The 24601-nt window shown below is 43.6% G+C and overlaps 2 protein-coding genes and 1 non-coding gene across 7 annotated transcripts in view; 2 read left to right on the top strand and 1 right to left on the bottom strand.

The window, feature by feature from the left end:
• The window catches only part of LOC149323482 (importin subunit alpha-5), a 69618-nt gene extending 55274 nt beyond the window's left edge, over window positions 1-14344 (bottom strand). The window contains exons 1-2 of one of the 5 annotated variants that reach the window (XM_089489023.1): window positions 14184-14344; window positions 2438-2571 (exon numbers count right to left, since the gene is read on the bottom strand). In XM_089489023.1, the coding sequence (XP_089345149.1) occupies window positions 2438-2566 (129 nt within the window). In that variant the 5' untranslated portion in view covers window positions 2567-2571; window positions 14184-14344. Of the gene's footprint in view, window positions 1-236; window positions 411-2437; window positions 2572-11260; window positions 11417-14183 lie in introns of those variants that run through there. The other 4 variants (XM_089489021.1, XM_089489027.1, XM_089489022.1 and 1 more) reach the window with 4 other exon arrangements.
• On the top strand, window positions 10011-10142 carry LOC149323483 (U6atac minor spliceosomal RNA). The gene has a single exon (XR_016279604.1). It is a non-coding gene; the product is annotated as a U6atac minor spliceosomal RNA (small nuclear RNA).
• A 5425-nt stretch (window positions 14345-19769) lies between the features above and the next one.
• Window positions 19770-24601, top strand: part of LOC149323481 (F-box only protein 40-like) — a 42731-nt gene continuing 37899 nt past the window's right edge. Inside the window, 1 exon segment of the mRNA XM_089489019.1 lies at window positions 19770-19870. The gene's annotated coding sequence lies outside the window, so the exon portion shown is untranslated.

The following is a 24601-nucleotide window of genomic DNA, read 5'->3' as shown; positions in this document are numbered from 1 at the left end:
AGAATACACTGGAGACAACTAAAAAGGCCTAAGAGGCTGAGAAGTGCACATCAGCGCTCCACAGAATTCTTTCCTACATCCAAACAAACAGAGATAAATATTACAGGAAGAGATAACAGTTCAAAACACTGATCTGGGACACCTTAATACTGACTAAACCACTATGGGCCAACCTAAAAGGTTTCACCCAACACTGAAAGGTAGAAGATCTGAATTTGAGAGATTAAGGATGAAACCTTTAAAAAGCAGGCTACTGAAGCAACAGCAGAAGCAACTTGTGTCAAGACCATGTTGTAAGTAGGTCTGAGAAAATGACATAGATGTGGCTACCAGGTGGGGCTATAGCGGAAGGTATTACAGTTCTAGTGGCAGTTACACGAGTCTGCATTTAACAGTGCATCATGGGAAGGCTGATGCAACTGTCACTTCTTCTTCTGAGAGAGAACCAGTGTTGCCAACTTCCAGGGAATTCCAGAGAATTAGCCCCTGCCACACAACCCCCCCCAAAACAGCCCAAAAATACCTTTCCGCCCCCCCCCAAAATGGGCGAAAATACCTCCCATCCAGATGTACCGCTCCCCTTTTGCTTTCTCATAGTGCCTTGCGGCAACCCCGACCCAGAAGTCCTGCCCCTGATCTGGAAGTCCTGCCTGCTTCTGGGGAATTTGGAGGCATTCAGGGGAGCCAATCAGGGGATTTCCTTCAAGGGTGATTGTCAACACTGGAGAGAGTTGGTGTTACCGTAACTGTCTCAGAGGCTGTTGTTATGGTTGGTTGGTATGTATAGTAACTTATTTGTGAGCATTCAAGACAGATGTCTGATACTCTGTATAATCTTTGTAAATAGTTATGTAACAAAGATTAAAGAACCCTCATTTGAGAGAAACCTCGCTGTACTGAGATTCATTGCTGTGTGTGAGAGGAAGTTTGCCACACAACTCAGATTCTTCACAGAACTTCTTCTGAGTGTCTTGTCCGCATACATAAAATCTGCTTGTGTTCACTTCGACAAGAGTTATGAACCCAGCACGCACCTTGAAAACTTGGTCCGTATCAGAGACCAAATTCAACTTACTGTTCTTAGAACTCAGGTAGCTGGCACAGACAACACTTCAGATTGTGTCAGGAAATCCATTTTGCTTTATTAACACCCAGATGCAAGCTAGCCCCAGTGGTTCCAGAATGATGATAGTGACCATAAAAGTATCTGTGACTCAGGAAGGAAATTATCTACCATGACAAAATTGCCCACTGAATATTACTACAAACGAAAGACACATTCTGCTATGTGTGGAGGGCCAATGATCCATGTGCTTGGATATCAGTTTCTCTGAACATCCAAGACGAGCTTAGCTAGAAAGTCTATTCAACAGCACACCTAGAATATAAAAAGAAATCCCACCGTTTATGCTGGTTCTGCCCATATAGAGAATAGCCGTACAAAGACAAAATATCTGGACCAGATACTTTTACCATAATGTATATAAACCATCAACCTCTCACTGAGAGAGAAAATGGCAATTAACACTTAGTTCTTCATGTCTGTTATCAAACTTCATGATCTGGTCAAATCAACAAATGACAAGACACATCTAGTTCACTTGATTCCAGTAATACATAAAAAGCTAAAAAAATCCAATCTAAAATTTAATTGTGCATTGCATTACATATATTGTATCTAAGAATAAAGGCAATAACACTTTATTATATCAGAGAGCCTTGGTGGCGCAGTGGTTAAATGCCTGTACTACAGCCATTCACTCACAGTTGCAAGTTTGTGAGTTTGATACCAGCCAGAGGCCTAGCATCCTTTCAAATTTGCCAAAATGAGTACCCAGCTTGTTGGGGGCAATCAGCTACACATTGTAAATTGCTTAAGGAGTGCTTAAGTACACTGATAAACGGCATAGAAATATACTTGCGACTGCTATATCACTATAATTCTCTACTAAAAACCAGGATAAAATGTAGGACAGAATTTAGCCCAAAATATAGGATAATTGTAGGATAAAATTTAGCCCAAAATGTAGGACATTTAAGGTTCTCCATTTTTCTTAAATGTCCTACTTTTTGGGCTAAACTTTATCCTACAATTGTCCTATATTTTGGTCTAAATTCTGTCCTATAGTTTGTCCCGGTTTTTAGTAGAGAATTATGGCAACCCTATATATCACCAAACTGCACACCTCGTCAGAGTGAACCAATAAAAAGTTCTCTCTAAGGAAGACCCATCCTTACGAAGCTAAAAGGATGCAATGAGAAAGGCAGAAGCTTAGGGAGACCAAACATGCAACTGAAAAGTTTCCAGAAGGCAATCAGCTCTTTGGTCTCCCTGCACCATAGGTTTTCCCCTGTCAAACAACATCCAGACCAGCAGACCCCACAGTTGATTACAGGATTTCTCCTATTTACTGTGTATGAATGAATTCCTGTTTACCTGCTCTTCTCGTTTCTGCTTCCGTAGCTGAAGGCCCTCTTCCTCACGCCGGCGACGCATTTCATCAGGATTCAGAGACTTGTTTTTATAGCTTTTTAAGCGGAAGTTTTCTTTTCCTGGAGTTGTCATGGTTTCTAATGATAAATATTGTTAGAAAGAAAATATGAAAATAATTTATTATACTTCATGACTGTATACGATGTCATTTGCATCTTAATCTAAAAATAGCTGCTAAGACAAACCACAGCTTATAAAGGTGCCACTGTCTCATTAAGTATAGAAACAGAATAGAATATAAATTGGAACTGCCAATCCACACAAGGACCAGTGTGGAAAAGCATTTTACCAACTTGTCTACAAAAAGATCATGGGGGAAGCAGAGGAAATGCAAGAGAAGACTGAGGCTGCATTGTGCAAAAGACTTGAATTTGAGGCTGCATTCCTGAACTAAATACTGGAAGATACAGTTGGGCCTCCACATTGCAGCTTTGATTTTTGAAAATTTGATTAATATGTTCTCTCTAGGAATACCTAGGTCCTCCAGAGAGATTCTGCCAGAAACTGATCATAGAGTTGTGCTGGAGGCTCTAAAAGTTCCTAGGGAAAATATTTCCCTAGGCATTTGTAGGTCATCCAGCATGATTCTACGGTCAACTTCTGACAGATGCTGTTTCACTGGAGGACCTGGAGATTCCTAGAGGAGTGTTCTCTTAGGTAAAAAGAATAGTGATTTTTTATTTGTGGTTTTTTCCACATTCATGGGGATCCTTCATACCTAACCCCAGTGAATGTGGAAGGACCACTGTATTTTGTATTCTTCAGCTCATTTTCCAACAAAAAGTCCTAAGTATCTTTAGAAACCATCATTTGGGGGGAGGGAGGTAAATGCAATATTTATTATCTGAAGTTCATATTCAGTATATGAATACTGCAATCTGGAACATTTTATTTATCATTCTAAAATAATGTATATCATAATTCAAATTTTAAAAATATTTCAAGTAAATAAGTTAATGGTGGGGGAAAAGGTCCCTTCCCATTTCTCTGTCTTTCATTTTCCAGGCCTTCACATGTCTACTTGTGGGTAAGTCTCTCTCTGCCCCTCCAAACTTACTTGGTTAACAGATGCAACAAAGCATCAAACCTACAAGCATGAAAACAAAAGATCCAAATATTTACACTTTGGTCAGTTCTGCCTCTTCTTTATCTCTTGTTGCTGACTCATCTTCATCCAGCCTCCCATTTCAATCCAGCTTCAGACCTGGCTGTTAGAGATAGCTTTGAAATTGCTGGGAGAAGTTAACCAGTGTTGTTGGGGTTGGGTGTCAGCACCAGCATGCTGATGACACCCAACTCTATCTCTCCTTCCCATCTGATTCCAAGGAAGCTAAACCAGTATCTGCTTGTAATGGCCTGGATAAACAAATTGAAGTTTAATCCAGACAAGACAGAGGTGCTCCCAGGCATTCACAAGGCAGAACAAGGAACTGGGATTCAGCTTGTGCTGGATGGAGGTTACACTCCCTGGGCAGTCTAAAATTGCAATTTGAGCGTACTCCATTCAAACCTGATCCTGGATGCCCAGCTAAAACTATACTTGCTCCTCCTATAACCATCACATGTGGTTATAGTGATACACAAATTGACAGCATCCCTTTGGGTGCACTCTATATATAGCCATGGAAACCCAGTGGGAGACCTTGAGCAAGTCACATTCTCTCAAGCAAAAAGAATCATAGAATCACAGAGTTGGAAGAGACCACAAGGGCTATCCAGTCCAACCCCCTGCCATGCAGGAACTCAAAGCACCCCTAACAGATGGCCATGCAGCCTCTGTTTAAAGACCTTCAAAGGAGACTCTGTGACACTCTGAGGGAGTGTGTTCTACTGTCAAATGGCTCTTACTGTCATGAAGTTCCTCCTAATGTTGAGGAGGAATCTCTTTTCCTATAACTTTACATCCATTGTTCCGTGTCCTATTCTTTGGAGCAGCAGAAAACAAGCTTGCTCCATCCACAATGTGACACCCCTTCAAATACTTAAACAGGGCTATCATATCACCTCTTAAGTTTCTCGTCTTCAGGCTAAACAAGTCTCTCCTCAGAAGGCATGGTTTCCAGAATCTGCACCATTTTGATTGCCCTCCTCTGGACACACTCCAGTTTCTCAACATCCTTTTTGAACTGTGGTGCCCAGAACTGGACACAGTATTCCAGGCGAGGCCTGACCAAGGCAGAATACAGTGGGACTATTACTTCCCTTAATTGAGACACTATACTTCTATTGTATAGTATATAGTATAGTATACTTCTATTGATGCAGCCCAATTGCATTGGCCTTTTTATCTGCCGCATCACACTGTTCACTCATGTTCAACTCGTGGTCTACTAGGACTCCTAGATCCCTTTCACACATAGTCTCGTTCAGCCAGGTGTCCCCCATCCTATATCAATGCATTTCAATTTTTTTGCCCTAAGTTCAGTACCTTACATTTCTCTGTATTGAAATTCATTTTATTATTTTATTTTGTTACCTTCAGCCAAGCTTTCTAATCTATTAAAGTCATTCTGAATTTTGGTCCTTTCCTCTGGGGTATTAGCTATTCCTCCTAATTTTGTGTCATCTGCAAATTTGATAAGCATGCTCCCTATTCTTTCATCTAAGTCATTGATAAAGATGTTGAATAGCACTGGGCCCAGGACAGAACCCAGTGGCACCCCACTGGTCAGTTCTTTCCAGGATGAAGAGAAACCAATGCTGAGTATCCTTTGGGTTTGGCTGGTCAACAAATTACAAATCCATTTAACAGTTGCATTGTCTAATCCATATTTTACTAGCTTGTTTGCAAATCATACTCCCTCTGAACAAATCTTACCATAAACAAACAAACAAACAAACAAAAACAGGCAAGTTAAACAGAAACTTTAGAGTCACCATAAATCAGAAATGAGGTGAAGGCACATAACAACAAATGGAGAACATAACATATGAGGAAAGGCTGAAGGAACTGGGCATGACCGTGTTCAGTCTGGTGAAGTAATAACAGAGGGGCGACATGATTGCAGTCTTTAAAGACTTCAAGGGCTGTCACAGAGAAGAGGGAACAGCTCCCCTGCTGAGGGTGCTTTACCTGCAGATCCTGCATGGAGTAGGAAGTTGGACTTGGTGGCCCATGAATGTGCCTTAGAACTGATTTAAGACCAGCCAGATTGCGATTTTAAATATTTTTTTAAAGTAAGAAACAATGAGGTAGTCTCTTATTTACTTTGTTGGGTTCCTGATGCCCAATTAGCTACGCTAAAAAAATAAAACAAATGCAACTTCGTTTTCACTATGGAAAACACTAATATCAGGAAGGGATGAGACCAAGAAGTGACAGGTCTAGTTCCTAACCAAAGAAAATATTTTTTATCAAGGGCTCTCCAATAGCCATGCTGGAGGAAGGATGCTAAGCCCTATATAATGTTTTGGTATCCAACAATAACAAAAGGCTCCTCAAACAGCTTACAGAAATAATTATATGCATACCTCAATGCCTCTGACAAAGCAGCTCCTTTTTACAACATCTTTTTTATGCCCAGATAGCCCCTATCCTTTCCTCCTTATCCTCTGTCCAGATAGAATATTTTTCAGTAGCATTGGCACTGGAAGATAGTGAAGAAGGGCTGGAGAAGCAGAGATATTGGTGCTGAACTGCAGCAGCCTATCTGCAGCAAACAATGCAACAAAGGTTGAGGTGGGTAAGAGGCTCCTGCTCCATCTAATACTATTAGCGGTGTGTGGCTGCCTACAAAAGGCAAGATAAACAGATTCTCCCTAGAGAATCCCTTGTTGAGTGTGTGTGAGCAGCAAAACAAAAAGTAACGGGGAAAGCAGATAAATCTCCCTTTTCACTTGCTGCCCCTCACTCCTGGAACCTTCTTCCCCCACAAGCAAGGGCCATCACTTCTTTAACCAGCTTCAAAACGGAGCTGAAGACCATCCAGTTCAGAGAGGCGTTCCCAGGCATTGCGTGATTATCATTTGCTATTTGATGTTCTTTTTTGTTGCCTGTTTTATTGAACTATTTCCTGTATTGCTATGTATTTTATATGTATTATCCTATTATTTCTTAGATTGTACTCCATAGGCAGGTTTACTCTTATATATTTATTGTTTTTATGTACAGCGCTTTATAAATAAATAACAACAACAGTATGTTTAAAAAGCATAGGTTTGTGTCACACTGCACTTCTTTTCAGTGGTGTGCACATTTATCCCTATTCTTTCATGTTATTTTTGCATCTGGTACCAAACTTTCGTTGAAATTATGCCCAGGATCATATCTACTTTATTAACTCAGGTATACCTGTACTTAATACAGGGTCTGAACAGACAGCCCAGAAAAGCCAGCTTCTGGGTGGCTTGGGGGCATGGTGTTTTGACCCTGCATGCCCCAAAGCTGCCCAGCTGTTCAGATGGGAGTGGCTTCAAGCCGCACTGGGGGTCTGGTGTTTTCACACCGCACACCTGTGGAACAGCTTGAAGCTGCCCTGGGGTTGCGATGGGCCATCTAGGGCAGCTTTTTACTGGCCCAAATAGGAGCTGATCTTTTCAACTCCCATTTGGGGCAACTCTGGGGAAGACTGAGGCCGCAATGTGTGGTTTCTGTGGTGCTGGGGCAGGTGGCACCAGGGTTGCACCAAATTGCCCTTTTGGGGTGGTCTGTTTCACCCCACAGTCTCAGCCCTAAGACTTAAAATCTAAAAGGCATGAGACACAAGGCATGGGACGGTGAAGCTGGAAGCATAATAGTTGAATTCAGTTGCCTACATCAACGGCTATACATCTATTCTGGAACTGAGTGTGGTCTATTTTCCTTGTGGGATGGGATACTCTTTGCTGACCTGTTCCTCTTACCTCTCTTCCCTTTCGTTGTGCCTTTTCTACTTTTGATTTCTGATAATAAGTTCTTCACTCATCATCTTAGGGCAAGGAAGACCATTCCCTTTTTGTGGCAGCTGGAGAAGGGAGCAACCACCACTGAGAATTGGGCAATAGCTGTTCCCAAGTAACCCCTACTGTATATACTCATGTATAAGTCTAGAAATTTGGGTCAAAACATTGACCCAAAAATACCTGAGTTGACTTATTCATGGGTCAATTTAAGTACTGTATCTTAACTATTATTTAAAAGAAGGAACCATCCCTTGGTGAAAACCAAGAGTATAATCTGTCCTGGAAGCACTGACCCCCTCTACTGTCTCATCCATCTAACCTTAAGAGTAAGCACAAAGAGTTATGTCTACTGGAATTTTGTAAGTTCGTTGACGTTGTTTGGCTTTGCTATTAGATCCTTTGCTATATGCCCCTAAATTTTACCCTCGACCTATCCACAGGTCATAGCAAAATTCATAATTTTGGCCCCAAAACTTGGCCTCGACTTACGCATGAGGGCTCCAAGGTAGACTCAGCCTTCCATCCTTTCATAGGTCGGTATAAAATGACTACTCAGCTTGTTGGGGGCAATTGGCTTACACATTATAAACCACTTAAGGAGTGTTGAGATCACTTTTAAGCTGTATAGAAAGGTACATGCTATTGCTAGACCTTCTGGGTACAGATGAGTGGAGACACTGCTGTTTCTGTCCAACTAATTCTCATTCTTCCAACTAACCTTTATTCCAATTTCCCAGTCTTCACTCTACCTTTTCTATTACAGTCCATTCATTTATACCCATCTTTAACCTAAAAGTTGCACTTCGTTTACTGTTCCTGTTGTCTCATAGAATGCAGTTGGAAATAGGCCATATCATCCCTGCCTTCCTCCAAAGCATATATTTTGGTCCTAGTTCTGTTTCATTTTGAATCAATTTGTGTATTAATTTTCAGTTCTTTTTCTAGTGTTTCTGTATGCAAGTAATTTATTATAGTTATACAGCTGTCCCTCCATATTTGCTAGGGTTAGGGAAACAAGACCCCCGTGAATATGGAAAAACCGCAAATAACAAAAACACTGTTTTTACCCGAGAGGACACCTCTCTAGGAATCTCTAGGTCCTCCAGTGCAACTCTGTGGTCAATGTCCAACATACACTGACCATAGAATGGCACTGGAGTAGCTACAAATGGTCTTTCAGTGCAACTTTTAGTTAAAGTTGACCACAGAGTTGCACTGGAGGACCTAGACAGTCCTAGACAGAACGTATTAATGAAATCCGTGAATAATCAAATCAGCAAATATCAAAGCCGCAAATATGGAGGCATGACTGTATACACTACTGTTTCGTTTTACACCGTTTGCTGAGGTGTGTGGATATCCTGCACTGCATCTGCATCACATAAATAATCCAGTCTGACACCATTTTAACAGTCATGGCTCAATGTCAGTGAACTGTAGTTTTCTAAAATATTAAACCTTACCTGCCAGAGAGCTCTGGTGGCCACCAAACTACAAATCCCAAGATTCCATAGCATGGAGCCATGGCAGATAAAGTGGTATCAAACTGGATTATTTATGCAGTGTGGATGCAGCCTAAGTCTGTGTACATTTTTGGGTGTATAATTTTTTTAATTTTACAGTTGGCCCTCCACATTTGCCGCTCTGATTGTTGCGGCTTTGATTATTCATGGATTTGATTAATATGTTCTCTCTAGGAATCTCTAGCTCCTCCAGTATGACTTTCGTCAACTTTGGCCAAAATCACACTGGAGGACCTAGATATTCCTAGAGAAAACACTTCTCTAGGCATCTGTAGGTCCTCCAGTGCAATTTCATGGTCAACTTCTGGCAGATGCTGACCATAGAATTGCCCTGGGGGGACTTAAGGGATTCCTAGAGAGGTGTTCTCTCAGGTTAAACTTTTTTTTTATTTGCAGTTTTTCCACTTTCACAGGGGTCCTGGACTTTTAACCCCCTCGATTGTGGAGGGTCCACTGTACTTGCAATCTGTTGTGAGTAATCTAGTGTGGACAAGCACCTTCTGGCTATAAAGATGGCCGCTACCTCAGAAGAACATCTTGGGATGATAAAGGCTCCATGTTTGTGTGTACACATGCTTGCCTGCCTGCAAGAAGTGGAAGGAGAACAGAGGTGCCTGGCATACAGAAAACTTTTACAGGCCAAGAGTGGAGAAGGGATGGTTTACTTCCTCTGAAAGAAAAATGCCAAAGAGGGTTTGGAAGAAAATTAGAAAATGAAGTGAAAGATTTTTCAGTCATCATCATGGAATAGAGTAGAATGGGATTAACAACGGAAGATGCGATAGTAAGAAGTGACTGAAATACAAGATAGGAGAGGCTGGAAAGAAATTGACAGGGATAGGGAATAAATATGACAGGAGGAGAGAAGAAGTGACAAAAGACCCTATGCAGACAGCCAAAATAAACTGCTTCAAGTCACTTTGGAGGTAGGACTAGAGCGTGGCTTTGGTGTGGCTTCTGGACTCTTAGGACACATGTATCATTGAAACACCATATCTCTAAAGTGACTCGAAGCAGCTTTATTTTGGCTGTATCAGGCCAAAAGATAAGCCAGAATACTCTGAAAAACACGGGGATATATTGTTGTGTACCTTCAAGTCATTTTCGATTTAGTGTTATATGAGGGAAGAGGAGATTAGCATTTCCTTTGATGAGGACAGAAGAGGCCCTAGTGCCCTGTTCAGCACACGAATGGTTGAGGCAACACCATTTACTTTGGCATCTAAGTAGGGCCTGTGTTTGTTTCAGGAGTGCCAGCATGGTGTAGTGGTTTGAGTGCTGGACTAGGAAGACCAGTTTCACTTCCTACTTGTCCACTGGGACCTGAAACAGACAGGCAAAAAACAATGGCTTTGGGACACTTTGGGGGTGTGGCATGTAGATTACCTGTGTCCCAGATCAGCCAGAAGACGCATTGAGACTGCCTAAGATGGCCCAAACCTGGCCTTAAAAGGAGCAAAAAACCCCGCTCCTTGCTGGTGATCCATTCTGGACCACAGTGACCCATGCCAAGCAAAGCTCACCCGTCTGCTTGATCCCTGGGAGACCTTAGGCAAGGCACGTTCTCTCAACCTCAGAGAGTGGCAAAGACAAATTTTGTCAAGAAAAGCCTGCGATAGGTTTGCCACAACTTAAAGGCACACAACAACAAAGGCAAACAGTTTTCTTGACAAAAATCCATCAATGATACCTTTAGCGACCAACCGAAATGCGCAATATATTTGTTGCAAGCTTTCGAAGCTCCATGGGCTTCTTCATCAGGCAAGATGTTACAGGAGAGGGGGAAAAAACAACAATTGGAGATGTTAGTCTGATGCTTGCATGTTGTTTCAGTCCTTAGTAAAGATGTTATGCTGAGAAGGATAACTTTCGTAGGCAAGCTCCTCCTCGTTTTGGCAACAGGAAGATTTTCAAAGTCCAGGAAATTTAAAGTCCATTTGCATCTCAACAGGGCTTCCAATTGTTTTTCCCCCTCCTGTTTGGTTCGTAACATCTTGCCTGATGAAGCAGCCCATGGAGCTTCAAAAGCTTGCAACAAATATATTGTGCATTTCAGTTGGCCAATGAAGGTATCACCGATGGATTTTTGTCTGCATTTGTTAAATGGCCAACACAGCTACCCCTGCAAGTTTTCTTGTTAAGATTTGTTTATATATTTGTTTCCAAGTATATCTTGGTTCTTCTCATTTCTGCTGGCACAACATGATCATAAATTGATCATTGTGGAATAGCGGTCTATAAATAAAATGTATTATTATTATTATTATTATGAACAATATAGACATATCTATTCAGACATAAGCTTGACTAAGGACAATATAAGAGTATACAGGACTGCAAGCTAGAGCCTTTTGGAGATCACCTGGAATACTTCTAAGGAGCAGCAGCTCAGAGTTTTCATCATTCGCTTTGAAACCTAGTAGTGAACTGTGTGGAGAAGTCACTCTCTGAAGCACCAGCAAAGCCAATCCTCTTAATTTCGCTGTAGCATCTTTTCTCCTTGGCCAATACCATCTGAAGCTCCTGAATTTTTAAGTCTCATTGATCACTCCTGCCAAAGGCTCTGATGAAAACAGATGGAAGAGGGTCAGGTCTAGTCTGAAGATGCTGGACACCTGACAAAGTGGAGCCCGAACAAGCATCTATGTGAAGAAACACTTCGAACATACAGTAGGAGAGGAAGCATTCCCTGCCTCAAGTATTTCTTTAGAGAAGTGGTCCTGAAACTGTGCCCTTTAAGAGACTTTGGACTTCAGCTCCCTGAAGCCTCAGCCATGTTAGCCAATAGTCTGGGATTCTGGGAGCTGAAGTCCAAAACCCCTTAAAGAGCACAGTTTGGAGACCACTGCTTTAGAGTAACAGAAAGCGCTTTACCCAACCAAGGGCCAAAACAGACTGCAGAAATAACCCACCTTGAGACCGCTTTAACTGCCCTGGTTCAATGCTTATCGTGGCACCAGAGCTCCGTGAGAGGAGTCCCAACGCCTCGCTAAAAACACAGTTCCCAGAATTCCCTAGCGTTGAGCAGTTAAAGCAGTCTCAAGGGGGGTTATTTCCGCAGTCTGTTTCGGACCCCAGGATGCAGGGCACGCCACCGTTGCCCTGAAGGAGCCTCAACGTGGAACAGGAGGAGGGTCCCTCCTGTTGTTGTTTATTATTATCATTATTAGTGTTGTTGTTGTTATCCTGCCCTCTCCCTAAAACTGGGACTCAGGGCGGCTGACAAAGATTAAAAACAGTCCAATTGCAAAACATAGGGGATGATGGCCCTTGTTGTCTCTTCCAACTCTATGAGTCTATAGGGAATGTTAGGAACAACTGGGACGGTCTGTCCATCCCAATGAGGGCTGGAATGGCAGAGGGGGGGATAATAATAATAATAGAATCATAGTAATCAATCATGGAATCATGGAATCACAGAGTTGGAAGAGACCCCAAGGGCCATCCAGTCCAACCCCATCCTGCCATGCAGGAACTCTCAGTCAAAATAGACCCTAAGAAGGGCCATCCAGTCCAACCCCATTCTGCCATGCAGGAACTCTCAATCAAAAGAGACCCCAAGAAGGGCCATCCAGTCCAACCCCATCCTGCCATGCAGGAACTCTCAGTCAAAATAGACCCTAAGAAGGGCCATCCAGTCCAACCCCATTCTGCCATGCAGGAACTCTCAATCAAAAGAGACCCCAAGAAGGGCCATCCAGTCCAACCCCATCCTGCCATGCAGGAACTCTCAGTCAAAATAGACCCTAAGAAGGGCCATCCAGTCCAACCCCATTCTGCCATGCAGGAACTCTCAATCAAAAGAGACCCCAAGAAGGGCCATCCAGTCCAACCCCATCCTGCCATGCAGGAACTCTCAGTCAAAATAGACCCTAAGAAGGGCCATCCAGTCCAACCCCATTCTGCCATGCAGGAACTCTCAATCAAAAGAGACCCCAAGAAGGGCCATCCAGTCCAACCCCATTCTGCCATGCAGGAACTCTCAATCAAAAGAGACCCTAAGAAGGGCCATCCAGTCCAACCCCATTCTGCCATGCAGGAACTCTCAATCAAAAGAGACCCCAAGAAGGGCCATCCAGTCCAACCCCATCCTGCCATGCAGGAACTCTCAGTCAAAATAGACCCTAAGAAGGGCCATCCAGTCCAACCCCATCCTGCCATGCAGGAACTCTCAATCAAAATAGACCCTAAGAAGGGCCATCCAGTCCAACCCCATTCTGCCATGCAGGAACTCTCAATCAAAAGAGACCCCAAGAAGGGCCATCCAGTCCAACCCCATTCTGCCATGCAGGAACTCTCAATCAAAAGAGACCCTAAGAAGGGCCATCCAGTCCAACCCCATTCTGCCATGCAGGAACTCTCAATCAAAAGAGACCCCAAGAAGGGCCATCCAGTCCAACCCCATTCTGCCATGCAGGAACTCTCAGTCAAAATAGACCCTAAGAAGGGCCATCCAGTCCAACCCCATTCTGCCATGCAGGAACTCTCAATCAAAAGAGACCCCAAGAAGGGCCATCCAGTCCAACCCCATTCTGCCATGCAGGAACTCTCAATCAAAAGAGACCCTAAGAAGGGCCATCCAGTCCAACCCCATTCTGCCATGCAGGAACTCTCAATCAAAAGAGACCCCAAGAAGGGCCATCCAGTCCAACCCCATCCTGCCATGCAGGAACTCTCAGTCAAAATAGACCCTAAGAAGGGCCATCCAGTCCAACCCCATTCTGCCATGCAGGAACTCTCAATCAAAAGAGACCCCAAGGGCCATCCAGTCCAACCCCATTCTGCCATGCAGGAACTCTCAGTCAAAAGAGACCCCAAGAAGGGCCATCCAGTCCAACCCCATCCTGCCATGCAGGAACTCTCAATCCACTGTCCTTACTGCCAGGAGGTTCCTCCTAATGTTGAGCTGGAATCTCTTTTCCTTGCATCCATTGTTAAAGGTCCTTTTCTCTGGAGCAGCAGAAAAGAAGCTTGCTCCCTCCTCCATATGGCGTCCCTTCAAGTGTTTAAACAGGGCTCTCATATCACCTCTTAACCTCCCCTTCTTCCCTTAAGAGAAGGGCCGGGTGGGGGCTGAGGAGGGAGGTCCTGCTCAGAGGGACCCTTCTCCCGGGGGAAGGGGAGACCCTTGCCCCAGGGGCCCTCCCCTCCGACCCTGGTCCCCAAAAGAGCGCCTTCGCCCGGAGGCTCCTTCCCCTTCCTTGCTCTCCGGCCCACGCCCTCCCCGACTCCCGGTTCTGAGAGGCCCCTGGACAGACCAAGCCCAGGCCTCCTCCCTCCTTCACCTGCTTTGGCGCCCGGCTCGGGTTCCCGGCCGGCGAGGTCCAGGTCGAGGCCCGGGGGCGGGAGGCAGACGATGAGGCGCCCGCTCTGCTCTCCCTCTTTCCTTCCAGGCGCGGCGGAGCCGGCTGCCCACCAGGCCAGCCCTCAGTGCGCAGGCGCCGTGTGGCGCAGCTTCCGGTCCGTCAGGACTAGGGCCGCTCTGCCTTCCTCTCTATGGTTCCTCCGCTTCCGGTGCAAGAGAATGGGCCTCTCCAGTCTCTCCATCCCCAACTTCCGGTGCGGGAGGAAATCCAAAATGGCGTCCGCCTTGAGCCGGAAGTGGGTTGGACTGCGTCATCATGGGTGGCCCTTCTGGCCTCTTGTTCCGACTCTATGGTTCCATGGCTGCTGCTGCTGAGCAGCAATGGGCAGAATAGTGCAGCCTTCCTCTTGAGGGCTTTACTATCACAAGCCAGGAAGGCATTTAGACCAAGATAGAGGCTCATCCCAAGAAGGGAAATACAGCTGAATACTTTTTACTATACAAACAAAACAACAACAACAACAACAACAACAACAATAATAATAAGGTATTCCCCATTGACAAGGTTGTCAAGCTGTATCCAACCATAGGGGGTAATGCTCATCTCCATGACTAAGCCGAAGAGCCAGCGTTGTCAGAGACTACTCTGTGATCGTGTGGCCAGCATGATTGCACAGAATGCTGTTTACATTCCCACCGGAGTGGTACCTATTTATCTACTTGCATTTGCATGCTTTCAAAATGCCAGGTTGGCAGAAACTGGGACTAGTGATGGGAACTCACCCCATTATCTGGCACCCTGGTCTCGAAATGCCAACCTGCCCATCTTGCAATCAACAGAGTCAGCGTCTCCGCCACTTCGGCCATCGTATATATGTAATAAAGCTGTAAATAAATGGATTAATTTAAGTTAATTCGCATTTCTATGAGTGTGCTTTTATTCGTTTTACAATAGCCCCTGAAGAAGGCCAGTTTGTGACAAGACCAAAATGTGTCGAGCTTTTTAAGACAGCAAAGTTTGTGGACCGTCAACAACATGTGGGACTTAGGGGCTCAACAGACCACCTCTTTGGAGCAGCCTGCAGCCACCCCTTTCCTCATTGAATTGGGGCCGTGGCAACTACACGATCTGGCCTTTCCACAGCTCCTTTTTGCGCCACAGAAAGGGTGTCCTAGCCACCACCGTGGCGGCTTTTTGTCACTTCTTCAGCACAGCGCATGTAACTGCTGCATTGAAGATAGGGCAGTGATGGTGAACCTTTTCGAGGCCGAGTGCCCAAACTGCAACCCCAAACCCACTTCTTTATTGCAAAGTGCCATGTCCCTCTGGTTTTCTAGTTACAAACTCTGTGCTGGGACAATGGCACATGTGCCCACAGAGAGGGCTCTGAGTGCCACCTCTGGCACGCGTACCATAGGTTCGCCATCACTATAGTGCATGACAGGCGGACAGTGTGAGGCGGAGCCAGGGTAGACAGTGTGCGGACACCACGCCCCCACTCTGCCCCAAGGCGGCATATAATGCTGATCTGTACAGCATGTTAGTTTCCTTTATCATTCCACTGTTAATACACATTTTCCAGTTTTTTGTTCTGTTGCTGTGGAAAACAAGCCTCTTTCCTCTTTGATATGGCATCCCTTCAGATAATTGGACATGACTATCATGTCTCTTAAACTTCTTTTCATCAGGCTAAACATACCCAGCTCCCTAAGTCACTCCTTATGAGGCTTGATGGTTTCCAAGCCCTTTCACCATTTTAGTCACCCTCCTCTGGGTGCGCTCCAGCTTCTCAACACCCTTTTTGAATTGTGGTGCCCAGAAGTGGACACAAAAGCAGAATACAGTGGTGCTATTACTTCCCTTCATGTAGACACTAGCTTTTATTTTCGAATGTCCTTCGTTTTTCTTGAATGTCATACATTTTGTGCCTTGTCTTCCTTTGGGGTTAGGAGAACATATGGTCGGAAGAAGGAAGCGCACCTTATTTTGCAGTTCTCTGATGCAACAGGCGGCTGGACATGGCCATTCTTCGGGAACGCTCACTCCACCTGGACTGTCCTGTCTCTGCACCTGAGTCCAAGAGTGTCATCCCCTGAATGCTATTCAGTTTCGGTTTCCAATTGTTCATGGGAGGGAAGGGACAAAATGGCTAAGTCCCAGAGAGATAAAGGAAAGAGCAGCTGTCTGGTTTTGCATTAAATTCTGTGGCTGTCATCAAAGGGAATGAAGAAATGGAGGGAATGTACATTTTGGGTTATCACCTATTCAGTTGCCAGGTAAGAAAAGACAGCCCAATGTAATGTGTCACTCCACATCTTGTATGTCCTGGTGGCGCAGTGGTTAAATGCCTGTACTGCAGCCATTCACTCAAAACCACAAGGTTGCGAGTTCAAGACCAGCAAAAGGGCCCAAGCTCGACTCCGGCTTGCATCCTTCTGAGGTCACTAAAATGAGTACCCAGACTGTTGGGGGCAAATTAGCTTACTTGCTAATTAGCTTACTTGCTGTTCACCGCTATGATCTTTGGAATAGCGGTATATAAATATAAATAAAACAAATAAATGTCATATTTTATTTGATTCTTGTTAATGACATATCTAATAGTTAAAAAATATTCTTTAAAAATGGACATATTAAATCACTTAGACATTGTTACAAATAATGTACAAGTCGTCCTAGGAAGGACAATACATAGTAGAAAACATATCCAGGAGTAGCCATGTTGGCCAAACAGCAAAGCACAATATTATTCAAAATCCACAAGACAATGATACCTTTATAGGGCTGTTTTGTGACTGTATAGTAGGCTCTTGGAAGACAGAAATTTTATTATTCAGTGATATATATTTACACTTCAGGATCTTGTCTACAGAATCATAGAGTTGGAAGAGACCCCAAGAGCCATCCAGTCCAACCCTCTGCCATAAAGGAACTCACAATCAAAGCACTCCTGACAGATGGCCATCCAGCCTCTGTTTAAAAACTGTTTTTGTAAGGATACCATAGGGGATCTTGTCAAAGACCTTGCTGAAATGAAGTTGCACTACGTCCACAGCTAACATACCCCTCTCTACCAAATTTGCAACTCTTTCAAACTATGAGATCAGATTGGCATGACTTCTTTTTCAAAAACCCATGTTGAATTTTGTGCCTAAGTGCCTACGAACAGTCTATTTGATGATATTCCCTAGAATCTTTCTCCGTATTGATAAGGAATTTTTTCCACCAGGCAAATATTTTAGTTGGAAGTTGTAAAAGATCTGTTTAGGGCTCAATTTACATGGGGTCTTTAAGGCCTCCACATATTTATGGTATGTCCACACCTCAAATAGGACAGGGACCCCCTCTGACAGGTGCCGCCAGACAATTAAAGATAACCAAATCGCATGAGACTCTTTTCCTCAAATGGGCCAATTTCTCTGTTTCTAAAAAAATTCTAGACAAATAAGCACATAGTCTCAATTTGGCTTCACTGTCCTTTTGTAATAACACTGCAGCAACTGCAGCATTCAAGGCTTTCACCTGAACCACAAAAGGCTCCAAAGGATCAGAATGTTTTAAGATGGGCTCAGAGGTGAACAGCCTCTTGAAAAGCCTCCTGGCACTCGAAGTTCCACTTAATTCAGTAACTGGTTTTTTTTCCTTTTTCTCTTCATCTCCCTGCTTTGTCTTTAACAAGTCAGTCAGTTGCAAAGCTATCTGAGCAAAGTCGGGTATGAACTGGCAATAAAAGTTTGCAAACCCACAAAAGCTCTGCAACTGTTGTCTGCTCTTGGGGGCCTCCCAACCTACCATATCTTGAACCTTGGCTGGGTCCATTTCTACCCTTTGCTCAAAATTTGATAGCCAAAGTAGTCCAACTTTGTTTCTGTAAAACTCACACTTAGAAAGTTTCACATACAGCTGATTGTCCAACCATTTTTAAACACCTTTTGTACCATTTCCACATAGGATATGCAGTCCTCAGAGTATACCAGAACACCATCAGTTGTATAAAAGGAAAAAAGTGTCCCCAAGTGGTCAGCCACTGCCAAGCCCTACACAGACAGGGGCCTGAAGGCTGCTTTTGAGGGAGATTCCCAAGAAGCTGCTGTTTTTCCTGACCCGGGCAGGAAGATTTATGGGGGAGCGGTAGCATACTTTCATGTTAGAAGCGGCCAAGGTACACTACGTGTCAGTGCAGGTAGAAGGAGGTGCCATGGAGTAGCTGGTCAATTTGTACAGTGGGGGAGCACCTGAACAAGAGGACTTTGACACCGTCATGACTAGTCTTGTGCCTGATTTGAAGATCCATTCTGGCAAGAAAAAGCAGGCACTGACATCCAGACACTGAGGCAAGGAAATAAATCAATTGCAGCTTATGCGGCAGAGTTCTGACGCTTAGAGGGCTGCATAGCAGAATGGTCAAAGACACAAAAATGCAGCACTTTCAGGATGGCTTGAACGCTGGCATTCTCTCTATCTAACTCTAACCAGACTTCATAGATGAACCAGAAAGAATTTATTTAACAAACTTTTGCCAGAAGTGGCTTCAAAGACACAGCTACGATCCTCTAATCCTCTACATGCCCACAGTATCTCGGTCTCTTACATTCCTTCCCAGGCTACACAATCCAGAGACTTCAGTAACAGTCAATGTTTTCTCTTTCCTATCATTAGGTTCAGCACCTGTTCACAACTTCATTACACACTTTAAAACCAAAACTCCTTCTAACCAACAATAACAAGCACTTCAAGCAATAATAATAAATGCATGGCTAGGGGACCTGGAAGGGGGCCCTGACACAGTCATTTGTTTTATCAACAACATGCGCTAGGCCTTGGTCCTCCCTAGTATCTTCAGGATGTTTAGGTGGTCTCATCCACATAACCAGGAATTTATCACACAGGTTCATGCCTCTTTTTAATGAACTTGGATATTGTCTCAAAGAGGCATCTAACTGCAGCTCTTTCAAGCTGGAAGATCCTTTGGTAATACCTAGTTGGTGTATTTACATTTTTGAAGTGATTTAATATCAAGTTGATTAGCAGTATTTATTATGTTGACATCAGGCAGATATGGCCATCTTTCTTTACACAGACAGTGCATCCCAGCTGTTACTCTTAGCTACTAGCTCATCTTCTAATGCTACTGGTGTTCATGGGAGTGAGCAACTTTTAAAAATGTTCGGTGCTGAAAAGTAATGTCCGGTACTGGATAAAGATATCTGTCTTGCTACTATTACTTATTAAGGCAAAAAGAAGCAGAAAGTCTGGATGATATTTACTGTATGGGTAATAATAAAAAGAAAGATGTTGGAGAGCTATGAAATTTCTTTCCAAACAGTAAGAAAAATAATCCCATTACACACTTCAACTAAATAATGTTAATGTCCTTTACTGAGACTTAAATCAGCTATTCTGTTCTAACTCTGTTAAATATTGCACCAGCCATAGCAGTTTAAATAAATACTGTGAAAGGACAGCGTTCTATAAATTGAACCATGTTGCTGAGTGCACATTTTATTTTTAACAGCCAATGCAACTGGTACGCGTTCAGTATTTTTCTTCCATGCCTCCTCAGATTTCTTTTTCCTCCACTCTTCTCATCAACCGTCTCCTCCCCATATCATTTCAACTGAGCTGGATGAACTCAAGAGACCACTTATTGGCAGCACTCATAAACGGTAAGAATCTGGAAAAGAAAGCCTGTTTGAGAATCAAAGCTGAAAGATAAATGTTATAAGAACAAAAATCAGGACTAAAAACAGCAACATGTGTAATTAAGGAGAAAAAAAAACATTTTGAGAATGTACTGAACTTTAAAAAAAATAAATGTTAGTCTATCAGGTTACAATCATTGCATTAGCTCTACTAAATTAAAGATGTATTTCAGAGTAGTAGCTATGGCCTGTTACAGACTGCCAAAATAAAGCTGCTTCGGGTCTCTTTGGAGGTATGCTCTTTAAATGATGCATGCACCCTAAGAATCCGGAAGCTGCACCAAAGCTGCACTCCGGTGCTTAGGAATGGAGTGTGGCTTTGGCGCAACCTCCGGACTCTTAGGACCCATGCATCATTTAAATAGCATACCTCCAAAGAGACCCGAAGCAGCTTTATTTTGGCAGTCTGTAACAGGCCTAAAAACAGGTGCTGAGCATTAAATAAATGGAGCCTTGCTGACCCTTAGGTTGTGTTTATTTTATTCTTTGTTTCAAGGGATGGTGGGCTTAATTTGAGCGAAGGCATGATCTTATCTTTAGAATCTGTTTTTACTATCTGTTCCTGACCCTACAGTAGTAATAAAGAAGGGGCTCTGAGCACAAGAGGAGGACATTTTCCTTTCTACAATGCACACACAAGTTTCTTACACAGTAAATAAGCACAGGTTGCACAGAAGAATGGCTTCCAAGTTTAGACAGACTTTTCAGAAAATGCAAGACCTTTCTGAAATGTTACAACAGTGTGCATTTAAATGTCTTGGGCAGAATGAGACATATACCTCTCATATTATGAGGGTGGCTTTAACAGAAAACTGTCAACAACTTTACAGGATCAGATATGGTGCAGAAATTTGTAAAAACTATTTGAAATCTTAGGTTTAGTAGATCTAAGAAGTAAAAAAATCATTCAGGTGTATGCCAAAGTAACTAGTTCTAGTGTAACCACTTACATATGGTTTGAGCATATCTGAACGTATAAATGCATTTAAAACAGAATTAATATTCTATTTCATCCAGATGAGTGGACTTGTGTTTAAACTCGTGTTTTATTTGTTTATTCATTTCATTTGTATGCTGCCTTTCTCCCAGAAGGGACCCAAGGCAACTTACAGATAAAGAACATTTTTAAAAACATTACAATAAATTTTAAAACAAAATAATATAAAAACAGTATAAATTGCATAAAAATATGCAATAGTTAAAAGGCATGACTAAACCACACATACGCCATAAAATCCACCCTGGTATGATTATATATTAAATGCCCGCTTATATAAAAATAGAGGTTCAGTTTAATTGTGTTTTAACTTTGGTACCATGAGATTTTTAGTTGTATTGTGTTTTTAAGAGGTTGTAAAACACCTTGGATCCTATGCTGGGAAAAAGCTGGGATATTAAACTAAAAAAAAGTTGCAGTGAAAAGCGTGGAAATATAATGACCATACACAAGTAGACCTAATGCTGTTGCATCTGTTTATTTCATAAATAAATAAAATATTTATTTACACACAGTAGCAAAAACATACTGACTGGCTTATAAGACACATCAACAATAATCAACAACACAATGCCCATAACAGTTCCTTCTTCCTAAGGAGAAAACAATTCTGACAGAGCAGTTAGAAAGTTTAATAATGAACTAGATGCGGTGTGCTGCAGAGTTTAACTTCCTTTTCCGGTCTAAGCTTATGCAAATCCAATAGGGATTGGACCAGTGGCTGCAGGTAAGGTGACTATATTATAGAATCATACAGTTGGAAGAGACCGCAAGGGCCATCCGGTCCAACCCCATTCTGCCATGCAGGAACTCTCAATCAAAGCATCCCTGACAGATGGCCATCCAGCCTCTGTTTAAAGACCCCCCAAGGAAGGAGACTATACTACACTCTGAGGAAGGAGTGTGTTCCACTGTCAAACAGCCCTTACTGTCAGGAAGTTCCTCCTAATGTTGAGGTGGAATCTCTTTTCCTGGAGCTTGTATCCATTGTTCCGGGTACTAATCTCTGGAGCAGCAGAAAACAAGCTTGTTCCCTCCTCAATATGACACCCCTTCAAATATTTAAACAGGGTTATCATATCACCTCTTATAGGGCGTGTGGTGTTGTTTAGTCCCCATAGAACAAGTCAGATTTAAGGGAAGAACCACAAAAGGAGGAAGGCTCCTATTGCATGGTGAGGCACACTATAGGATTGCCATTTTGTCCACTAAAACCCAGGACAAAATGTAGGACAAAATCTAGACCAAACTGTAGGACAACTGCAGGACAAAACTCAGCCCAAAATGTAGGACATTTAAGGTCCTCCATTTTCCTCAGAGTGGGTTGTCACAGTGTGTCAGTTATGACAGTTGTTGTTATGTAACTGCCTATCTTTTTTGTAGTTATGGTTGTTTGGTTGGCAAAGTAACTTATTTATTAAAGCCCTCGTGAAGAGTGAAGGCTTGTTAGTGTCGTTATCAGTTGCAGACATCTCTTCAAAATCCTTCTCGCTGGCATCCTGTTGACGTGGTTCAACTCCGTAGGTGGTTGTGGTGGACACAGTGCGTCTTTCCACACCCCAACAAGGAAGACACAAGCTTGACCTCATTCTCATACTGAAAATCAACTAGAAGAGCATCCAATCACTCCTGGTTCTGACCATTTGTATTTTTGCAGAATGTTTTGCAGCTTCATGACCCAATTGGCCCACAGCAAACCAAAGGTGCTCCAGTATAGAGTGTAGTTTAGCTTCCAATGTGAGGCAATTTATGTCTCAGGGACAGGCATTGTGAAATTTTCCACCTTAGTTTCCCCACAGAATTTGAGTACCATGTGCTTCAGAATTCATGGTACAGGGTGCATTTGCTTGGGCAGCAAAATGCCTTGGGCTAACCTTGGCAGGAGTGATAATCTACCTTCTGGCTAGTGTGATCATTTGGGACTTTACTTCCTTCTGTGCCAATTCTGCCCCCTATACCTGCATTTTGGAGGTATAGGGATCAGGCACAGCTTTGGCAACAAAGAGGAGAGTGGTTTGTTCTTGAGAGGGGGACCTAAAGGCCATCAGGTACTGAAGGCTTTGGCAGTTGGAGGTCCTGCCTGGATGGTGACAGTCTGCCTTTGACCGGTGGAGGGTGGCAGTGAAGAACAGAAAAGACAAACAGGTCATTCTGTCACACAGCCCTGGATGGGTTGGATCCAAAGCCAGTTCGTTTCCCTGACATATTTCTTGAACTACACAGAAATAATGCCAGGTGTAGAGTTGCCCTACTCCTATTACCTACAGCTAGAATTCAAGGGAGGCAAGCTATTTACAAAAGACAAGCTGAGGGAAAGGGAGCAGGGACGTAGCTAGGATTTTAGGAAGGGGAGGTCCAGACTAAGTGCCACCATTATATTGGGGCTTGGGTGCAGCAGCACAGCAGCACGCACCATTCATTTTTCTAACGGAAGGGGGGGGGTCTGGACCCCAAGAACCCCCCCCCCCTTTGGCTACGACCCTGAAAGGAGAGATGGAAAAGCCAAAGCTCTGCCTTTAAACCAGGCTGACACAACCCAAGCAGAACTTGGGAAAGGGTAGTCCTTCCCCACCTTTTTTAGAGTTGCTTTGTTAGAAATGCATTTGAATGTATTTCAGAGGTGAGCAACAAGTTACACACACACACGCCTGATATGGAACATAAATTTGTGCCACCTAATTTTGCTAGCAACCAGAAACTAATCCCATTTTCAACTCAGGGTGGGAATCATGGGGTTTTGATGGACAGCAAGGTCTAGTTGCCCCAGTCAGCACAACCAATGATGAGGGAAGCTAGGAGATACTGTCCAAGAACATGTGGCCACGTGATTCCTGCCTCTGTGGAAAGAAAAAAATTGCTATCTGCCTTGGTCCAGGCCTCAGAGGGAGAGAACCTGCTGAACCTGATCCCCCCACCATTCCCTTCTCCTTTTGTGTCATGTCTTTTACATTATAAGCCTGACGGCAGGGAACCATCTGATTAAAAATAATAATATTTGTAAGCCACTCTGAGAGCCTTTAGAGCTGGGTATAAGTACTGTACGTAAGTAAGTAAGTAAGTAAGTAAATAAGAATGTGAGACTTTGAGGCAAATGTGGTATAGGCAATGAAGGGTGCAACTAAGCTGTAATGAAATCTCTTGCAATAAATAAGTTCATTGTGTTGAAAAGGCTACTGTAGAAGTGCTATACACCCGGCCTTCCACATTTGTGGGGGTTAGGGGCACAAGACCCCCATGAATGTGGAAAAATTGCACATAACTCCCTCCCACCCCAAGGAAGGCAGTTAAAGGGAGGGGTGGGAAGGGATGAGAAGCAGGCACCCACACACCTGTTTTCTCCCCGTCCTCCCATCCCTTTAAGTGGCTCGCTGCCCCTTTCCTAGGTGGTTAGGTACTTCTCTGGCCAGGCACACATCCACCTGGGAAAAGGGCCAGGAGGGGAGATGGAGCCATCCTTCTAAGCCCCCTTTCCCAGGCAGATTGGTGCCTGAGCAAAGCAGGCAGCCATCTGCCCAGGAAAGGGGCTTGGAGGGATGGATCGGTGCCTGGGGAAGGCAGTGATCTGACCTGGAAAGGGGCAGGGTTGGCCCATGCACTTTTTTGGGCTTTTCCCCCACTGAGGAAAAACCTGGGAGGAAGGAAGAGTGCACGCATAAAGCGGCCTTAACCTTGTGAATAACCAAAACCGCAAGTGTCAG

Source organism: Sceloporus occidentalis, unplaced genomic scaffold (genome assembly GCF_023333645.1).
Source record: "Sceloporus occidentalis isolate IW3139 unplaced genomic scaffold, rSceOcc1.0.p SCAF_1, whole genome shotgun sequence".
Lineage (NCBI taxonomy): Eukaryota > Metazoa > Chordata > Lepidosauria > Squamata > Phrynosomatidae > Sceloporus > Sceloporus occidentalis.
This window is presented reverse-complemented; position numbering and strand designations above follow the sequence as displayed.